Genomic DNA, 17,751 nt, shown 5'->3' with positions numbered 1-17,751 from the left:
CGGAAGCCTCAAAAAGAATGTCTATTATCTGATCAAATTCACTTTGGGTGCAGAGGTGTAAATATCAAAGTGACAGCCTAGAGTTTGGTGGTATTGATATTTTATTATCCAGACATTTATAGGGGGACCACTGGTAACTTTCACCCCATTCTGATGTCTTGCTTAAGATAATTGTCCTCATTTTATTGCAGCATAAATCACAAGCCACGTAAATATCTATTTTTGGTTCTGGTCAATATTTAATTATTATCAGGGCCACTGGAATTATTTGATTGTGCGCCTGTGACAATTTTTTTTTTTAAAATCTTTTTTTATAAGTACAGATTTGCCGCTTCTGCCGCATAATGCATCATCCACCACATAATCGGCAGATTTTAACAAAATAACTATTTTGTTTCTTGCTCAAAAGGTTCAAAAGTTACTAAAAATGCAGTGATGGAGGTTGCCGCGCAGTGAAAGCCCCTCTGCAAGTTCTACATAGGTCAAATAGGTTCCTGTTTGCTTTTAGCTATATTTCGGTGTTAAATTGGTGCTAATGAGGTGCAGCCAATGCCCAGAAAGTGATGCTAGGTTTAAAAATGATTAAGTAATGATGTAATGCTGTTGCAAAATGTGCTGCATAATTTGCCCTTTCTTGCTGCATAATGTACTCAATCCTGCTGCAGAATTTGTCCCTCTCCTGTAGCATAATTCCAGTGGCCCTGATTATTATCTTGGAATTGAATTTTGAAATGTTTGCTTTGGCGATTTCAGACCCTTTTAAATTTGGCTAATGCTAGTCATTATAATACCTGCTTGAAAGCTATTTGTACTGTACATAACTATTATGGCTCTGCTTTTAATGTGCTGTATTTGTCTCAATGTTTTATCTTGGTTTCCTAAGTGTACTTTTATGGTTTTATTTATATTATGTATATGTTATTATGTTGTTGCTATTATAACTCTTTTTCTCGATCATTTTAAAAGATGTACCTGTTTTTGGAGGTTTGTGAAATTTGAAACATTGGATTTTTAAAAACTGGTTTTAGTGAAACGTCTCGCCCATGAAACCTCTTGGCTTTGCCTTTGCTTCTTTTCTTGCTATCAGAAATCATTCAGCTATGGCTGTTGAGCTTTAATTGAAATTGGGTTATTGGTTGAATGGGGTGTGAGCCCTTGTCAAGCAGCAACTGCAATCCTAGTTGGGGTAAGGCACAAGCAAGCCCAAAATTAACGTGTGCTCACCCCCTTTTAGCTTGCCACAGAGCAGTCCGGCTTAATTTAAAGGCAATGTGTAAAGTATTTTGTAACACTTCAAACTGTAAAACAGTGAAAACATCACACAAAGATCCCCCACGGGGTTAGAAAAACAAAGCTTAATTTAGTAAGTAAAGCCAGACCAAAACAAAAAAAATCTAAACAGTAGAACCAAAGTTATGATTTTTTTTTTTTTAACTGCATTACAGCACCTAAAAGCATAAAGCGCCAACCACAGTTATCTAGTTGCATTGGACAGAGTCAAAGACAGCACAGCGTGATCGCAGTTCCTTCAGAGCAGCCGTCCAACCGAGTGGCAGTCCTTGTAGCAGTACAGCAGTCCTTCTTCCTGGCAGAGTATCCACGGGTCAAATAGTGTACTGAAGTGGTGTCGGAGGTCCTTCTATTATACACAGTTGTGACATTGAAGTGTAGAGAAGCTTCTAGAGGCATGCCTTTGAAGTGAACAGATGCTCTACCTTCCCAGGCTTCAGACTAACTACAGGGGATATATAGCCCTTTGTGTGGAAACAGGACACAGCCTATTCAGGTGTGAGACTGGACCCAGCTCCTCCCTCTCACCCTACCAGGATGTCCCATCAACTGTCACCTAAGCTCCCATTGTGTGTGGCTCTTGAGGAGGAATATACAAAGCCCAACTGCCAACTACACACAATCATGTAATAAGAAACAGGTTGCAGGCAACACATGACTAAGGTAAAAATGCAGACTTTCTAAAAGTGGCATGTTCAGAATTATAGTTTAAAATCCGACTTCACCATAAGTTAAGATTTTAAATTGGGATTCCAGAGACACCAAACGTGAATCAGTTATCCCCTTCTCATTTGAAATGACTCTTCTAAGATGTTATAAGGCAACTCCAATGTTACCCGATGGGAAAGATAGGCCTTAAAGTAGTGAAAAACAGATTTATGAGTTTTTCACAACCAGGACGTGCAACACTTATAAGTATATGTCCAACCTTTTAAATACACTGGACCCTGCCCTTGAGGCGGTCTAGGGCCTACCTGAGGAATGACTTGCATGTGTTTAAAAAGGAAGGGTTGGACCTGGCAAAAGGTTTATTTTGCCATTTCACAGGCCCTGGGCACATAGTGCAGCTTAGCAGGGATTTATAAGTAAATGATGTATGTCAGTTGGGTATAAGCCAATGTTACCATGTTGTAGGGAAAGAGCACAAGCACCTTACCAATGGTTAGCAGTGGTGAAGTGGAAGAGGCCTGAGGTCAGCAAAAACAAAGTCATCAAAAACAGGAGGTCTGAACGCAAAATAAATTAGGGGGGAACCACGGCAAGGATGCCAGGTCTAACAGGCAGGCATGCATGTGCAGCCGGCCATCTAACAATAGTTAAACCTTTCTGCCAATTGCCACCACCTGATACAGCAGTGAGAGGAAGGTAGTTGGTGGGCAAACTGGGGCTGAGGATGCTTACATTTTACTAAAGAGAGTGGGGGCGGAAAATGAACAAAATTTGAAATAATCCCCAGTGCACTGGAGTTGTAGGTCTGTCACAGGAAGTGGAGGGGTATACGTCATCCAGTCATGGGATGAGACAAAGAAAAAGAAGAGGGAGTAAAGCCATCCAATCAGATTCAAAGAAATGAGATAGACAGGAAAGCCATTGCATCATGAGGATGCAACGCCCAGTCTAAGTATGTATTGAATACAATATGTCTCTTGTCAATAGAAAGCTAAATTTGCCTGTAAGCAAGAAATAAAAATGGCAAGTGAAAAGTAATGCAACAAATAGGTTTTTGCAGAGGGTAAAAAACCTAGCAAAGCCTGATTTTTATGTCTCGCCTACATTTCTGTTGGTAAAGAGCTATAGTGTGCAATTCCAGTACTTAGTGGGCTTTTGGTCAGATTATTGCTTATCACTGGTTGGCAGTCTCATTTGCTTGCTTTTTCGGTTGCCTTCCTTAGTCTTTTCATGTTTGTCCCTCCGGATTAGCATAGCTACTTTCCAATCCTTTTGATTGGATGACTTTTACCCTTCTGTGGTGGAGTTTTTTTTATTCACCCCACATGTTGCTCCCCAACCCCTTGCTATCATACAGAGCAAGGAGTGGTTACATAGATTGAACCTAAAGCATGCCATCTCCACTGCTTACAGCAACCACAGTTGATAGAACATTATGAATGACCAACTCTTTTTGGGCTTTACTGGAAATAAGAAAGGCAAGGCAGTGACTAGACTCAACATTTCTTGTTGAGCCTTCCTATATTAAGGAACCTGAGATGCACTGGCCTTGAGAGACCTCTAAGAGGGCTTTCGTGCCCTCTCCGTTGGATCCAGGTCTGCCTCACTGCTCTCACCAAAAGCGCATTGCTGTTTGACTCCACAGGGCATCCACGTGGTCATCCCTGTATACGTTTGCTAAACATTACAGCCTCACAGCCCAAGAATGCTGTGTGGATACTTTGCCAGGGCTAGGTGCATGACTTCCTTGGTTAATCAGCACTGTTGATTCCTGCTTCCTGGAAAGTATTGCTTTGGGACTTATTCTTAAGGGTAGAAATCACAGGAAGATGTGTCTGTCAGAAGTAAAAGTAATTTACCTTCGCTGTTGCTATTGCTGTTGGATACATAATCTTCATGCAGACTCCTCAAAACCTCCCTTCTGCCCCTGATGATTTAGTGCCTTATATAAGAAGATCTCATGGTCCATAAATGTGTTAGGTGTAGTTTTTGTCGTTATCATTTGTTTTCTCAGTTGCTGGCTGCACATCTTTGCTGCGGTGTGGAACTGGTGTCAGTGCCCAGGTTGACACACATACTCTGGTGACGTCATGTCTGGTGGGAGGAGTTGCAGCTTAAACCAATTGGACAAGAACTGCTAAGGAAATGTTTCCAGACCAGTCTGACGCCTGATAGGATTTTCTTTAGGTTAGCTATCTGACGTGTCCACCAGGAATATCCCTACCAACGTTAAGTAACTTTTACTTTTGTAGACTGATATACATTATTAAAAAGTATTCCATTTAAACATGGTTCCACTGAGAAGACTGATAAGGCTTTTAAACTTGTCCTTTCCTGTCTGCCTGCATGAGATCATTACCTGTGCCTTTTTTATTGACCAAATTCCTTCTTGGCAGATGAACCATTATGTGTTTTCCCCTTCCTTCCCAAGGGTGTACATCATTTGATCCTCTTCCTTTTAACTGTCGCTAGTTATAAATATTTGGAAAGATGGTCTTCTCTGTAACAAATAATATGATCAGTAACTAACTCCTTTGCACAACTACAAATGCAAAATTGGTTATGTTATACGGTACCTATGAATTAAGTAGGACGCTGTATTGGATCAACAAACTTCAGGATAGAGGGACTCTATTCCGTCTATACCATCAGGAAATGTTAACACAATTCCTAGCTTGCTCCCAGTGCCCCATCTGAACCCCTAAACCTCCCAGGGTAGCATAGAGTATTTGTAACCTTGAACATGACTTCTCGGATTCACAATGAAATTGTGGAAATGGATCTACCCTTCTGTTGTTACTTTGCAAGCCCAAGGTAAGACACGAGAAAGATATGAAAATGTCTTTTCAAACAATTATTGCAAGAATCGCATTCTTACATAGAAAGCATGAGCTGCGATTCTTAGGCAGATGAAGCAAAGCTTGGTAACCACCATTATAGGAATGATGAAAAAGATACAGTTCAACGATACTGTTAGTGTGTTGCTACACTCCTATACATGACTACCTACATTATCAAGCGCATAGAGTACCCTTTGCCGGATCGGTTGGGATGGCATAACCCCCAACACCTGGGTAAGATGTATTGGAAAGCCAGGAGGCCGGTCTGATGTAGTACAGGCTATCATCCCATGCAGGATGGAGGTCAGAGTCAGCAGGGCTGCATCTTGGTCCCAGTACACTGCGTTCCAAGATAATTCCAGCAGAAGTGCTCCTCTCCCAGATGTAGCACAGAAGCAGTTTTTATAATGAAAGCACTACTCATATCTCACTGTGTCAGAGGTGCAGAGCTGATGCACTGTTGTGTCTGCAATTACAGAGCTGTCTCCAACGGATAAACATAATACAAGGGCATCACGTTCTGTGTCCCTAGTCTTGGGTGGCGTGTACAGACTGCATGGCAGCAGCGCTTACAAGTAGAAGGCTGCATGTACAGTGCCTTCTCAGTACATTACCGCATGAGTGTAAAACAATATTAAAAGTCACAGTTAAAAAAGATGCCAAGCTAAAATGTGCAATCTAAAATAGAGGTTATGTGCATGTCGTACTTCACCACAGTTATGCAATATTTGTCTTTTTCTCAAATAACTTTGTGTGGCATTCGGTTTCAAGAGTAGGGTAGGAAACATGAAAAATATTGGTTGGCAATCTCCCCTTCCTCTACCAGTGACAGAAGCCACATTCCAGCTGTCAATTGCACTAGAAGTGTGCATTTCAGCTAAAATGGCTAAAATGCACACTTCGCTAAAATGGCTGCAACCCCGTGTGTATAAGTCTCCGCAGTTTTGCTGAGACTGATTGCAAGAAGCTTGAGGCCAGCTAGTTAAACATCCTCTGACCGTACACTGCACAACCTAAGCACTGTAGTAAATGTTTGGCTTTGCTGTATTTTAAATTCATTTTCCAATCAGCAGGGACTGTTATATAAAAGTATTTTCTAACTTTTCTAACTGAACAATTTAATTCTAAAGAATTGGTTCTCAATCCTTTCAGTTCTGACACCCGACCCCACCCCGAATCGCTACTTATTCTAGGGACCCCCCTCCCCCACTCAGTCATTATTGAATTATTGAAACTCATTGACCGCCGGCCTAAGTAATTTCTAAGACTTTAACCTCAAAGCAGTCCTCAAAAATGCAAAAACCAGAATACACCACACAAATGCTCAAATATTGAAATATTTTAATTCTCAATCAAATGTAGAAAATTTTCAATGTTGCTTCTTCAATTGTATGTACTGTATTTTAATATTTTCGTTTTAACATCACTTAATTTTGTAAAACAGTCACAGGTCCCCTGACTAGGCCTCGTGGCCCACCAGAGGTCCTCAAGCCACAGGCTAAGGACTACTGCACCGAAGCATTAGGGAGAGCCAATACTGCAGTAGCTTAAGTTTCACATTGACCCTCCCAGAGTACTGGAATTGCTGTTGCCTTTTCTGTTACTCTTTGGTTCTGTTATTCCAGTCTTTCAATCGAAACCTCTGTGCCCGTTGGGATCCATTGTTTTTTAAAATTATTTTGCAGAGGCTAGTTGAAAAAAATATGCCTGCAACATGTCCTTTGTGCTTCATCAACCTATATCTGTACATCAAAATTGGATATATTCATTTTTATGCAAACAGTATTCATTTAAGAGGCATACAAACTTAATGGAACAATCACTCAGACCGCCTGCATTGCTCCGGCATACACCAAACTCATGTTATAACTTACCTATTTGCCTGTTGGTCCTTTTGGGTGGGTGAATTGTGACCCAGTAGAGCAGTGGTTCACAACCTGTGGTGCGGGGAACCCTGTGCTTCCGCAAAGCCTCCTCAAGGGGTCTGTGACTGCTTAGAAAATTAAATAATAGTTGCAGATCAGGTCCCCAGATTTCAGTAATGACTCAGTGGGGGGGTCCCCAGATTCCATTAATGATTTAGTGGGCGTCCCTGAGTTCCGGTAATGATAAAGTGGGGGTCCACAAAAGTCAAAAGGTTTGAAAGCACTACAATAGTGAGGGTGCAGTGCTTTTTATGGTGAACTGGAAAAGCCGATTACAAATCTGTTTGTGGATTTTTATTTATTTAACAAAACTACCTGTCCCATGTAGTAAGTTTACAGTAGTCCTCTGTTGAATACAGCTCTCTTCCGTTTGCTTGTACTGTCTCATGACAAATTTCACAATTCATTAATAGAATTGTTCACAGAAGGCAGAAAACTGACAATACAGGCTGTGAACATGAGTTGCAATATTTTGTTTTTCAGTTTGCTTGTAAAAGCATGCAACCAAGAATTTTCATTTCTTTGAGTTGATTCATGTTTTTCTATCTTTTGGCAACAGTTTAAGAAAGATTGACTTTTATTTTTTTTCAAGAACAAATCAGTATTAATTTGATCTGTTGTTGCGGGCCTACTTAGTCTATTTGGTAATCTGGCACTGCATATACTAACCTGATTGCACTTGGTCTTTTTCAGTTCAGCTAGTTCCCGAATTGAACCATTTTGATCCTCTGCTTAATCTGTTTCATTTTTGTTGTGGCTGGCTTGTTTAGGCTGGAGGATGTGTTGTTGTAGAAGTTGTCTAGCTGAGCCTTGGTGCCTGTTGGGTCTGGTAATTTTAGTCTTTAATCATTAAAGGTAGTGCCAGACCTGTGTGCGGTGGTTATTATTTCTGCTCCTGGGGGACGGAATGATGTGGGACTCTAGGCTTTTTTTGGAAACTAAGTCAAGTGTGTCTTTGCCACTGTGATTTGCCCACTTATGAAAGGAGATGATAGGTGTCCAGAGAGTAGTTTGAGTGCGAGTGAGTACTAAGCACTACATTATGAAGAATGGGTTGGGCTTTGCATTTCTCAGGTTGTGCTATGGATGAGTCCAGCTTAGACCCTCCCCTTTGTTGTCCCTGCGCACTCAGCAGTGGTTACAACAAGGAGGTACTGATGAAAAAGGAAAGCTTTCTTTGGCAGCGGCATCTCTGTCTAGCGTATCCGTGCACTTACGGTGACCAAACGTCCCGGATTTACCCGGACAGTCCTGGTTTTTGAAGGTCTAGCCCGGCGTCCCCACACATTACTCTAAAACAGTAAAATGTCATGGTTTTTTTAAGTGAGGGTCAGTTGAACCTGCACATTCTTCACCTTGTTGTGAAGGCTCACATTTCAGCCGGCCCTCCCAGAAACTGGGGGCTGAAGTTTACTGGTTGAAACTCTTGTGCTGCGCTGCCTCGACTCATTCAAGCGCAGAGCAGGATTTAATGAGGTGTAAATCAGGGCTGCAGAACCCGTAGGTCAAGCCCGGGCCCACCAGCAGATGGAACCTGGAGCTCTTCACAGAACTGGGACAGAGCGTGGAAAAAAATATCTATCTATCTATCTGTCTAACTATATGCCCTGATAACTAATAGAACATTTAGTCCTATTTCTATGTCTGTGCCCGTCCCGGTTTTTCATTCTGAAAATCTGGTCACCTGACGTGCACTAGGATTGCCAGGGGAGGCCAATCCCTGAGCAAGGAACCACGCACCAGGCAATTGTTTGTATTGGGGAAAGCGGTCCCCACCATGGCCAATTGCCTCCTATTCTCCCAGTCACCTGGCAAACGTGGCAGTCGTTTATGCCTCCCCAGTCCATACCCCACATTAGTAGAAAGCCCACTAAACATCTGGGACAACAGATATGAGTACAATGCAGAGGGGACTGGCCTGTCCTTGCATTAGGCCGCAATCCCACTCCAAGGAGCAGAGTCCGGCCTTTGCCTCCTTGCGAAGGGGCTTACCGGGGGCTGTAGAGTTGTTAACAGCTGAAATGTGAGTGTTTTACTGTTACAAGGTTTCTAGAATGGGCTTGCACACACAGCCCAGTGTTGTTGAAATAAACGTTTATAGGTTTTGAGCTAGAAATATTTTTAAATATGCAGTTTATGCAAAAATGTACTTATGTGCCAAATGGAGATGAGCTGTGCTTGTGGGAAACTTGGCGCACTCAATTCACACCAGCAGCGATGAGAATAGTTCATTGGGATAATTGTTCCTTCTATGTTTGTGGTGCAGTTACTAACTATTCAAGTTAGTGTAGCTTACTAAAGCACATGGTTCCTTTGCGTCATTGTGTTCCCGTGTAAATGGTCTGCATTAATAGGTCTCCTGCTCTGCTATGTTTCACTTAGTGATTTATTTTCACCATCCTCTCAGGCTGCCCCGCATACGACTTGGGGTTCCTCAGCGTTGTAGCTCCTTAAGTATGTTTTCCAAGACCATATTCACTCCTTCTGACTGAAATGTTCAGCTAATACTTTAATTTACATAAATATAACTTCCAGTATGTAACATGAACTTTAACTTTTATTTTTTTTGTTCGCTGTTGGTGTGTTACTTGCAATTTCACCTTTGCCCTTCACAATTAATTACACATGCTATAGCATGTTACTTTTTAATCCTTTTGTCACAATGCACGTACGTGGGTGTGAGAGTTGGATAGATTTTTTTTTCTCATAGAGAAGACTTTTCAGGACCCTCCGATTCCTATGTTAGTAGCAGTACTCCTCTGAGTTTTGAACCACCGTTAACCGATACCACTGGGAACAGTTTGTGTGTTTACTGTCTGTTCCCCCAGGTTCTTCACAGTGTAGCCCTTGCATTTTCTAGGAATTTCAGATCTGTGACTTCCATCTTGCACCCATGTCTGTTGTGTTCCCTCAACTCTCTGAGCTGGTTTAAAAGACTGGATGCCATAGGATTCTAGGGCAGTTCTAGGGAAAAGTGACTAGAATTGTTACAAAATAGCATCCCCCTATCTTTGAGTTTTTACCTTGGCCAATAAAGGATAACATAATTGTTATGGCTCTTGATTGCTAGAAATACTGGAACACGTTAAGTACAAAAGTAATTACTACTAAATCATTCCATTGGAACAACAAAATAGTATAAAGGTGTGAAAGACCATCATACTCAACCCAAGAAGAAAGAGACCTTAAGTTGAAGAATGCTGCTCACGGAGAGACCATGCAACCAGTTCAATGCTATAAACCCCAGGCCTCAGTTTAATAGTTTACAATGTCTCTTTCCTTCACATGATGCAATTCGCAGATTATTATAGTTAGTTTAATTGGTGTAGTGGGTAATTGTTCTTTAGTGATACAATTGGTGGATAGATGTTGTGCAACAAACTAAACACTATTTTGTAACCGAAAGAAACGTAACCCTTTGTATATGAATGATTTTCTTTGTATCTTGCTGGATAAGAACAGTATAATGCAACCTTGAAGTAAAACCACAAGTCTTCGCTCAGAGCCGTGACTCCGAGGGGCTTGTTCCGCCACAACAACCACCTAGTCCAGTCCTGTTGCGAGTGTGGTGCCTGTGCTTTGAGAACTGCCTGCATTCGAAGACTAATCTGAGTTGATTATCTCGATCTGTTGAGAAGTTTTTAACCAAGGGTAAATGAAATGTCCATTAGATCCAATGTCCGATGACCACCTCCTATGATACTCATGAGATATTTCTTCTAAAGTACAAAAGAAGTCCACATAATAAGAAAGTAGGGGTCGGGGATTTAGATTCTCTCGCAGGAAGAGAGAAGCACTGCGAAAGTAAAAGGGGAAGGGTTGGAAATGTGATGTAAAGAGGCAAACTGTAAATACTGCAAGCCGCTTGGAAATGTGGACCAGAAGGAACAGGGGAAACGGTTGAGATGTAGTATTGCTGCTTTCCCCATCACTCTTTCCATCAGTTCTGAAAGAATTCAAAATAAAATAATCCATATCTGGAGAGGGACCGACGTAATGTAGAAAGGGAAGTAAAAGTGTGAAATGGGGTTGGGAGGTGTTTCCTTTATCTACCTCTTACTTAACTCACTGCCTGGACTTACCTGGCAGTGACAACTAGTAAAGAGGGATTAAGTCACTCTGGCCTTTCTAAGAGATTTGGCTGTGGGGGTGGGGTGGGGGTGCGGGGCTGAGGCTTGAACAATTCAGGTGCCATCCTAGAGCGTTGTAGTTGCTCAAGCCCAACTAGCCACAGTTAGTGAGAGACTCAACCTGGAGTGGAGCAATCTTGAAACACTTGGCTTGAGTGTACTTTTTGTTGCTTTCAACAGTATGAGTGTATTGAGTGTTTCTTTGGATATGTTCAAGGGAGCCAGTAAGGCTCTGAAAAGTGAGTGTCCTTCCTTTTTATGTCTTCATTTCTTCCCATTCCATTATTTCCTTAACCCTGCTGTAGATGTTTATGCTGTACGAGCGACTTAATAAAAATATTTGTCTGTTTTTATTAAGTTTATTTTGGGGTGCCAACCTTTCCTTTTTTGTGGTGCACCATCGATAAATTAACATAGAGCATGGTAATTTGATACTTAGCACACTGCATGATGCCAGGTTTTACTACCTCTTCCTTCCCCTTTGCTTTGAAATCGTGACTGAAGTTTGAGCATTTTTAAAACTGGTGTTCAGAAATGTTTTATCTGAGTTGTAGCATGCAATTAGAAAAAGCAACCGTGTTAATCTAACCTGGTTTAATCAGCTGTGGAATTGAAATCTACGTATGCTATTTGCTCACCACAGATGTGCAGCTTCTTGGGGCCTGTACCAACAATTGTAGAGTTATATCAAGTGGTGTGTGTTACACTAGCGAAGAAACCTAGGCAACACGCAAATGTAGTAGAGGATGCCAATACTATTGACGGTGGGGCTGATGCAAATTCCTCACCCCAGCAGAAAAGATATCCTGTGTATGAGAAAGTAAAAGGAGAACCTTAATCAGGGCTTAGGTGGATCTGGTTACTTTTAATATTTTGACTTGTGTAGCTAGAAATGTAACATGGTTAGAACAGTGATCTTATGAGGTGAAAGTATGAAAACTGACGGACGTTTGAGTAAATACCACAAATTTGTTTTTGTGAGGGCTTACCATTTTGCTTCTCTTCTAAAGTTGCAAGATCTGCTAAGAAATTGAAGCTTCCTCCTCCTCAGAAATGTGATGTGATGCTTTGCAGACATGCATTGACCTGTTGCCCCCTCTGTTTTCAACATTTATCCAATGCTGACTTTGCTTATCTACCTGGTCTACAGATGCCAGTGTCTGTTAGTTGTACAGATACGTGTCTATATGTTATCCTGATGCCACAATGTTCACCAGTTATCCTGATGCCACAATGTCGCCTAACTATGCTATATCATCTGCCACAGTGAATACTAGCTATTCAGATATGTTTGCTAGCTGTCCAGATATCACTCTGTCTGCTACTCATAGAATGCAATGCTATCTGCTAGTTGTCAAGATGTTGGTTATTGAGATGGGTTAATATTTTCTAATTGTCCAAATGCCACAATATCTACCTAGATACTGTGATAAAAGTTAGCAGATCTCCTGCATAACTTTGGTTTGCCCTGAGACACCTTTTACCTTTGAGACGTAATTGGTCCTCACCCTCCACTCGTGACCTTCCACACCTTTCCCCTTATGGATGTCCGACAAGTTTCATCTCCTCTCCAATAGGAGACTGGCTGCTCAGGACCAGCCTGCCACTTCCACTAAGTTTCACCTTCAGTTAGTCAATGCTACTCTAACACCCATCCTTATCAACTAATGTGTGTGTGTGTATATATGTATATTATCTATATATTTATCGTGACTTGAGTAAATTTTAAGTAAACCTCGAGACAGTTTGTTTGGTTTTCAATGTATATTTTACCAAACCCTCAGTTAAGTACATAAGTAATATGTTTTTTTACTGATGATGAAAGTGATTGGAAGACAAGCATTTTGTAGTCTTTCTAAGCATACATTTGTCATGGTGTGGTTAAGAAGACACCCTAGGCTCAATTCCAGTAATTATTCAGGCTGTGTGGTGTTGTCTTATCCTATGTTGAGTAGAGTTTAAACTTGTATATTTTGATATAGCTATCAGAAGGGTAATAGATAAGCTCAATAACCAGTTGTCTTTTCCTCAGGAACATGATGAAACAAAGCCATTGTTGCCTAATTCCAGTTTACTCAACAAGGCTCCAAATGGATCAGAGCAAAACTACACCATCTCCTCAACGAGGACAGATGAGCAGGCCATGCTGTCGTCCATCCTTGCTAAAACAGCACTGTAAGTGTACAGCATGAGGGTGGTAGGTAATGGTTAGTGGTGTGCAATATTCTGTGATTTTAGTTGTGTAGATGGATTTGTTTATACAGAATGATTTAACCCTCCAAACAGTCTGCTCAGAAATGTAAATATCACTGCCATAGGACAACAGGTAGGCCAGAGAACTGGTATAATCTGATCTGACAAATTACAATAAATGAGGCATCCATGCAAACCACGTGACCCGAAGGAGCAAAGGACGTGACAGTTGGGATTATTTAGATTGCGGATACTATGTTGATTTTCGAGAGTTGGTAGGAGAGGCTGTCATTTTGCTAGTAAGTCACAAAATACATTTTTATCTGCCCTAAAGCTCCGTCTCTGGTAATCCACAGATAGGGTCTCTTCACCTTAATATGCCACTGGGGGAGCAGATGCCAGCGTGACTAAACTAGGTGACTTATATATTGTCACTGTGTCCCTCTTTTTCCCAACACTTCAGTTGGAACATCCCACTCCAGAACAGCAATTTTAAACATGCTAAAAATATCTGGCCTCAGCCTCCTCTGAACCACACAGTGCTAGAAACCATCCTGAACGTCCGTAGTGCTAAGAAAGCAGTCACTAGAATATATACAGCTTCAACGCAAATGACTAAAGCAGACTTCAGTGTGGGAGCTAGATTTAAACACTGACATGTCTGAGCAGGAATGGGGTAAAGCTTTAGCTTCCTCTAAAACAGTTTCAAGAAATGTTCCATTTAAACTAATTTAACACAGTTTCATTCCCATACATACCTTACAACTGTTTGACTGATTAGGATGTCACCCAGACTAGGTGGATCTCCTGCACATGTTTTGGAATTGCATTAAAATAAAAATTTCTGGGAGCACATCACGCAAACTATTCAAAGTGTGGTCAGAATGTGATTAGAGAGATCCCTAAAATTGTTTCCGCTAGGTCTGATGCCCCACCCCAAAAAACATAACTAAGAGACGAGATTTACACAGCCAGGGAAAAAAATCCAGATCCCAAAAGAGACAATGCGTCACAAAGAAATACAATATCCAAGAAAGAAGTAACAGGTGGACTCGCGAACGAACAAAAAATATATTTCCACTACAACATTTCACCTTACGTATTCCTCAGGGAGTACTAGATTGTTGGCTCAATAGCTGCACAGCTGACACTGCTGGGTTTTTAAAAAGCATCATGAGTGAAGATATCTAAGGTATCAGCACTCTTAAGGTCTGCAATGGCATTTATCCTCCTTTTTTTCAATAGTAACCTCTGATTTTACCTAAATGGTAATCAAGTGGCTCCAAACGGAATAGATGCTCCTAAGGTACATCAGTCCAATGTCCATTCCTTTCTCTCTGAATGGGATCCCCTAGAAAGCTTTAACCTCTGCTCATATTCTCTGATTTTACTTTTATCTTTAAAAATCAGTTCTATTCCTTCATCCTGTGGTATTAATAATGCATCTCGAGGGATGATTGTATTTCAGGTATGGTGCACATTGTGCCATATCCCAGTAATAGCATTAGTATCCATACCAATTGCTGCCACCAAAGTCTACAACATAAGCAGAGATTATTTTCATTTGTTTTCGTGTGCAGCACCCCTCTTTAATACCAGCCTCTTTCCTGTGTTCTGGCCTAGTCTTGGGTTTCTGGTCAGGCGTATGCTCTTTTGGTCGGTAGGTAGAAAACAAGTTTATTAAGACATTTGTCCATTAAACATTCTAAACAAGAATTAGAAGTTACAATTTAAAATGGCTTAAAACCCAATCCCCTCACCCTTCGGCCCCACCCTACAGTGACCCAACAGTAAAACTCAGTTTAACTCAACATAGAAATTGCGCAATTCCTTCTGCCACATCAAAATAATGTATTTCTGACAGCAGCTCTACTGCCTCTAACATTCGCACTATTCTATATTTAAAAAACAATGGTTTTAAAAACTTTATCCCATTAGGAAGATAAAAAGCAATCCATAAGTATATGCAGCAAAGAACATTTTACGATCAGGGGGCAAGGGCAAATACCATTGTTATCCTGGATCATGGTAATATGAGTGCTTGATCAATAGATTGGATTACATCCTGCCCTTACCCTTAAGATCTCATTCTGCAGGCCCGGGTCCGGTACCTGCACCAAGTAGGAGAAGACCGTATCCCGGACTAAGGAAGACAACAAAAAACTAATAGAGGGTTTCTCACTCAAGTAGGCCAGGTCAAGCGTCCCAGCCACCTTTGCCGTCGACTCTTGTAACATCTGTTTACCTTGGAATGGGGACCAGGATGCAATCGTATCACAATCAGAATGTAGGAAGGTAATATCTCTTAATCTAATCCTTACTTCCCTTGCCCATCTTCTTTCACTTGCTTGGATTGCCTCCCAGCAGAGTTTGGAGATCTTGGCAACAAATTATAGTCTAGCCTTTCCTTCAGTTTCTGTTGTAAACATTTGTGTACTCACTTCATTGAGGGGATACTGGAATTATTCATTTTTTAAGCCTTTAATTTTGTTAAAAGCACTAGAGGACAATGTTACAGACAACACCTCTGCTTTGCCTGCAGGTTTCCTAATATTCACGACCTCACATGGCCAAGAAGTATCAAGTATTTGGCATGTATGTACTATGCCAAATAATGGTACTCCATTCATTAACACACATTGAAAAATATTATATGGAACGTGGATAGTATCCCTGCATTGATGAAGGACTGACATCCTAATCAGGGTGTTATGTCTAGTGGACTAGCATCACAAAACCAGTAGGTCCCAGGAGCCATGTACCTTAGAGTTGCGTATGCCCATATGAGTTTCTTTACTTCTGCCCACTCCTAGTAACTAGGAGAGAGTGAGTAGTGCCCATAACGGAGTGTGGGGAGAGCATGAGTGAAGGGTATAAGGACACTAGGTATAAGGTGGTTGCATTTAGAGGCAGACAAGCTTGTAGATCAGTGACGTTTAATGTAAGCATTTAGGATAGTGTGTGGCTGGAATAGGCAAGACCAGTGATGGAGATTGTCATAGAGGTGGAACTGATGTGTTACGAACATTGCCTCTCACTCTGTTCCAGGAACAGCCCACTGATCAATACCCAAAAATAACAACACTGTCATTCAGTCTGTATATGATGAATTACTAGATGCCAACCGTATCCCTTTCAGGGGGCACTCTCCCTGGTTGATATTTGGCCATCTTCTAGTGTCTAAGAATAAATAGTATTACCACTGTCCAATAAGTTGCCATCCAGGGCAGTTGGGCAGATTCCAAGTCAGTCATAGCATGTGAAATGGCATTTTGGGGCGACTTTAGAACTGGTAGTTGTCAGCATGTGCCATCCACCTGGGGCATGACCATAACACTTACATCAGGCTACATACATCTATAACAGTGGTCAGTGGGTATTGGTTTGGTTTTAAGAAGTTTATATGGGGTTCTCTACCAATCTGATGTAATTCTGTAATAAGTGAATTTGAGTCCTATCTCCCTCAGATTTATCATGCATGTGGAGCAAAGCCTTCCAGTTCTGATTCATGCAATCAAATGATGCCCGAGTCGGCTAGTGCAGTTGTGCACTCTTAAGTATTGAGATTGGGGCATTGTGTACGTCAGATGTGTCTCAGAACCCTGCTCCATTTCATCATGTGTGAAAGGACTGGGATTCAAACAATTAATAGACCCACATTGGCCTCATATGCATTATATTAATGGTACGTGCCTCCATGATTGTGAATGTGGCAGTCCGTATCCCTCCCTCGATATTACAATGATTTCAGTGAATCCACATGTAACAAGTCATCTAGCATCTTAATTCCACCTTTACCCACAGGGGTAAGTGGAAACTGCTCCCCTCCCAAGCTTCTTGTCAGCATTATTCCACAAGAGAGTCTCTGCATCTAGAATTTTAGATATAATTCACACGTCAGCACTAATGTCCAGGCATCTTGTGTAGCCTTGCTTGTCCGGGTTACTGATCATGACCCATGTGACTTCCACAGTGTAGGGCACCTAGGCTAGGTAGATCATTCAGGAAAGAACGTTCTGAGGTGAACCTTAATGGGGGGAAGGGGTTAGATAGAGGGGTGGGTGTTGGTCGTGGCATTAGACCAGTCTGACGTCATATTGGCCGCCTATGACAACTGATGTTCTAGAAGTTAGGCCCCATGCTTGGTAACTGTAGACTCCCTGCAGTGGTGGACGTGTACAGTCTGGTAATGTTCGGTCTGTTTCCTGACCAAGCATTTGAAGGTCTCAGCATTCCTGTCCATCTAGCACAGAATGGCAACAGGTAGAGGGGGGGAATGCTCATTAAGTAGTTATACTGAGGCACTACCTTCAGTTTCTGTAATTTGTACGCATCTCCAAAATTAAATTTGCAGAAGGAAATCATTTTCTTTTTTTCTCTCTGGTGACTTGTGCCTGTGAGATAACTTCCTCTGTGAATTAGAACATGTCTTGGATGGCGCACTGAATAAGGTCCTTATTGTAACAACATAGAGGTCGCTGCTAGAAGAATGTAAACCGCCATTTGTAATAATGTGTATAGGAAAGAGGCATGTTCTCATAAATAACTACAGCCTCTGTTCTGCTCGAGAGGAGCGAGGCTTACATTAGACAAGCATGCATAAAACTAGCTACTCAAGCGCCCTGGTGAGGCCATCAGCTGGCCTGACATTGGTCTTGGCTTTTGTGTGTTAAGAAGACCTTGCCCATCAGTGCACCCAAGACG

The 17,751-nt window shown here is 41.5% G+C and overlaps 1 protein-coding gene across 1 annotated transcript in view; it reads left to right on the top strand.

Annotated features, from left to right (window-relative positions):
- Window positions 1-17,751, top strand: part of LAMTOR1 (late endosomal/lysosomal adaptor, MAPK and MTOR activator 1) — a 103,082-nt gene that overhangs the window by 35,951 nt on the left and 49,380 nt on the right. Inside the window, exon 2 of the mRNA XM_069203757.1 lies at window positions 12,887-13,029. Within this exon, the coding sequence (XP_069059858.1) occupies window positions 12,887-13,029 (143 nt within the window). The remainder of the gene's footprint in view (window positions 1-12,886; window positions 13,030-17,751) is intronic.

This window comes from Pleurodeles waltl, chromosome 8 (assembly GCF_031143425.1).
Source record: "Pleurodeles waltl isolate 20211129_DDA chromosome 8, aPleWal1.hap1.20221129, whole genome shotgun sequence".
Taxonomy (NCBI): domain Eukaryota; kingdom Metazoa; phylum Chordata; class Amphibia; order Caudata; family Salamandridae; genus Pleurodeles; species Pleurodeles waltl.
Note: the sequence above shows the minus strand (reverse complement) of the source record. Positions and strands in the feature narration are given on the sequence as shown.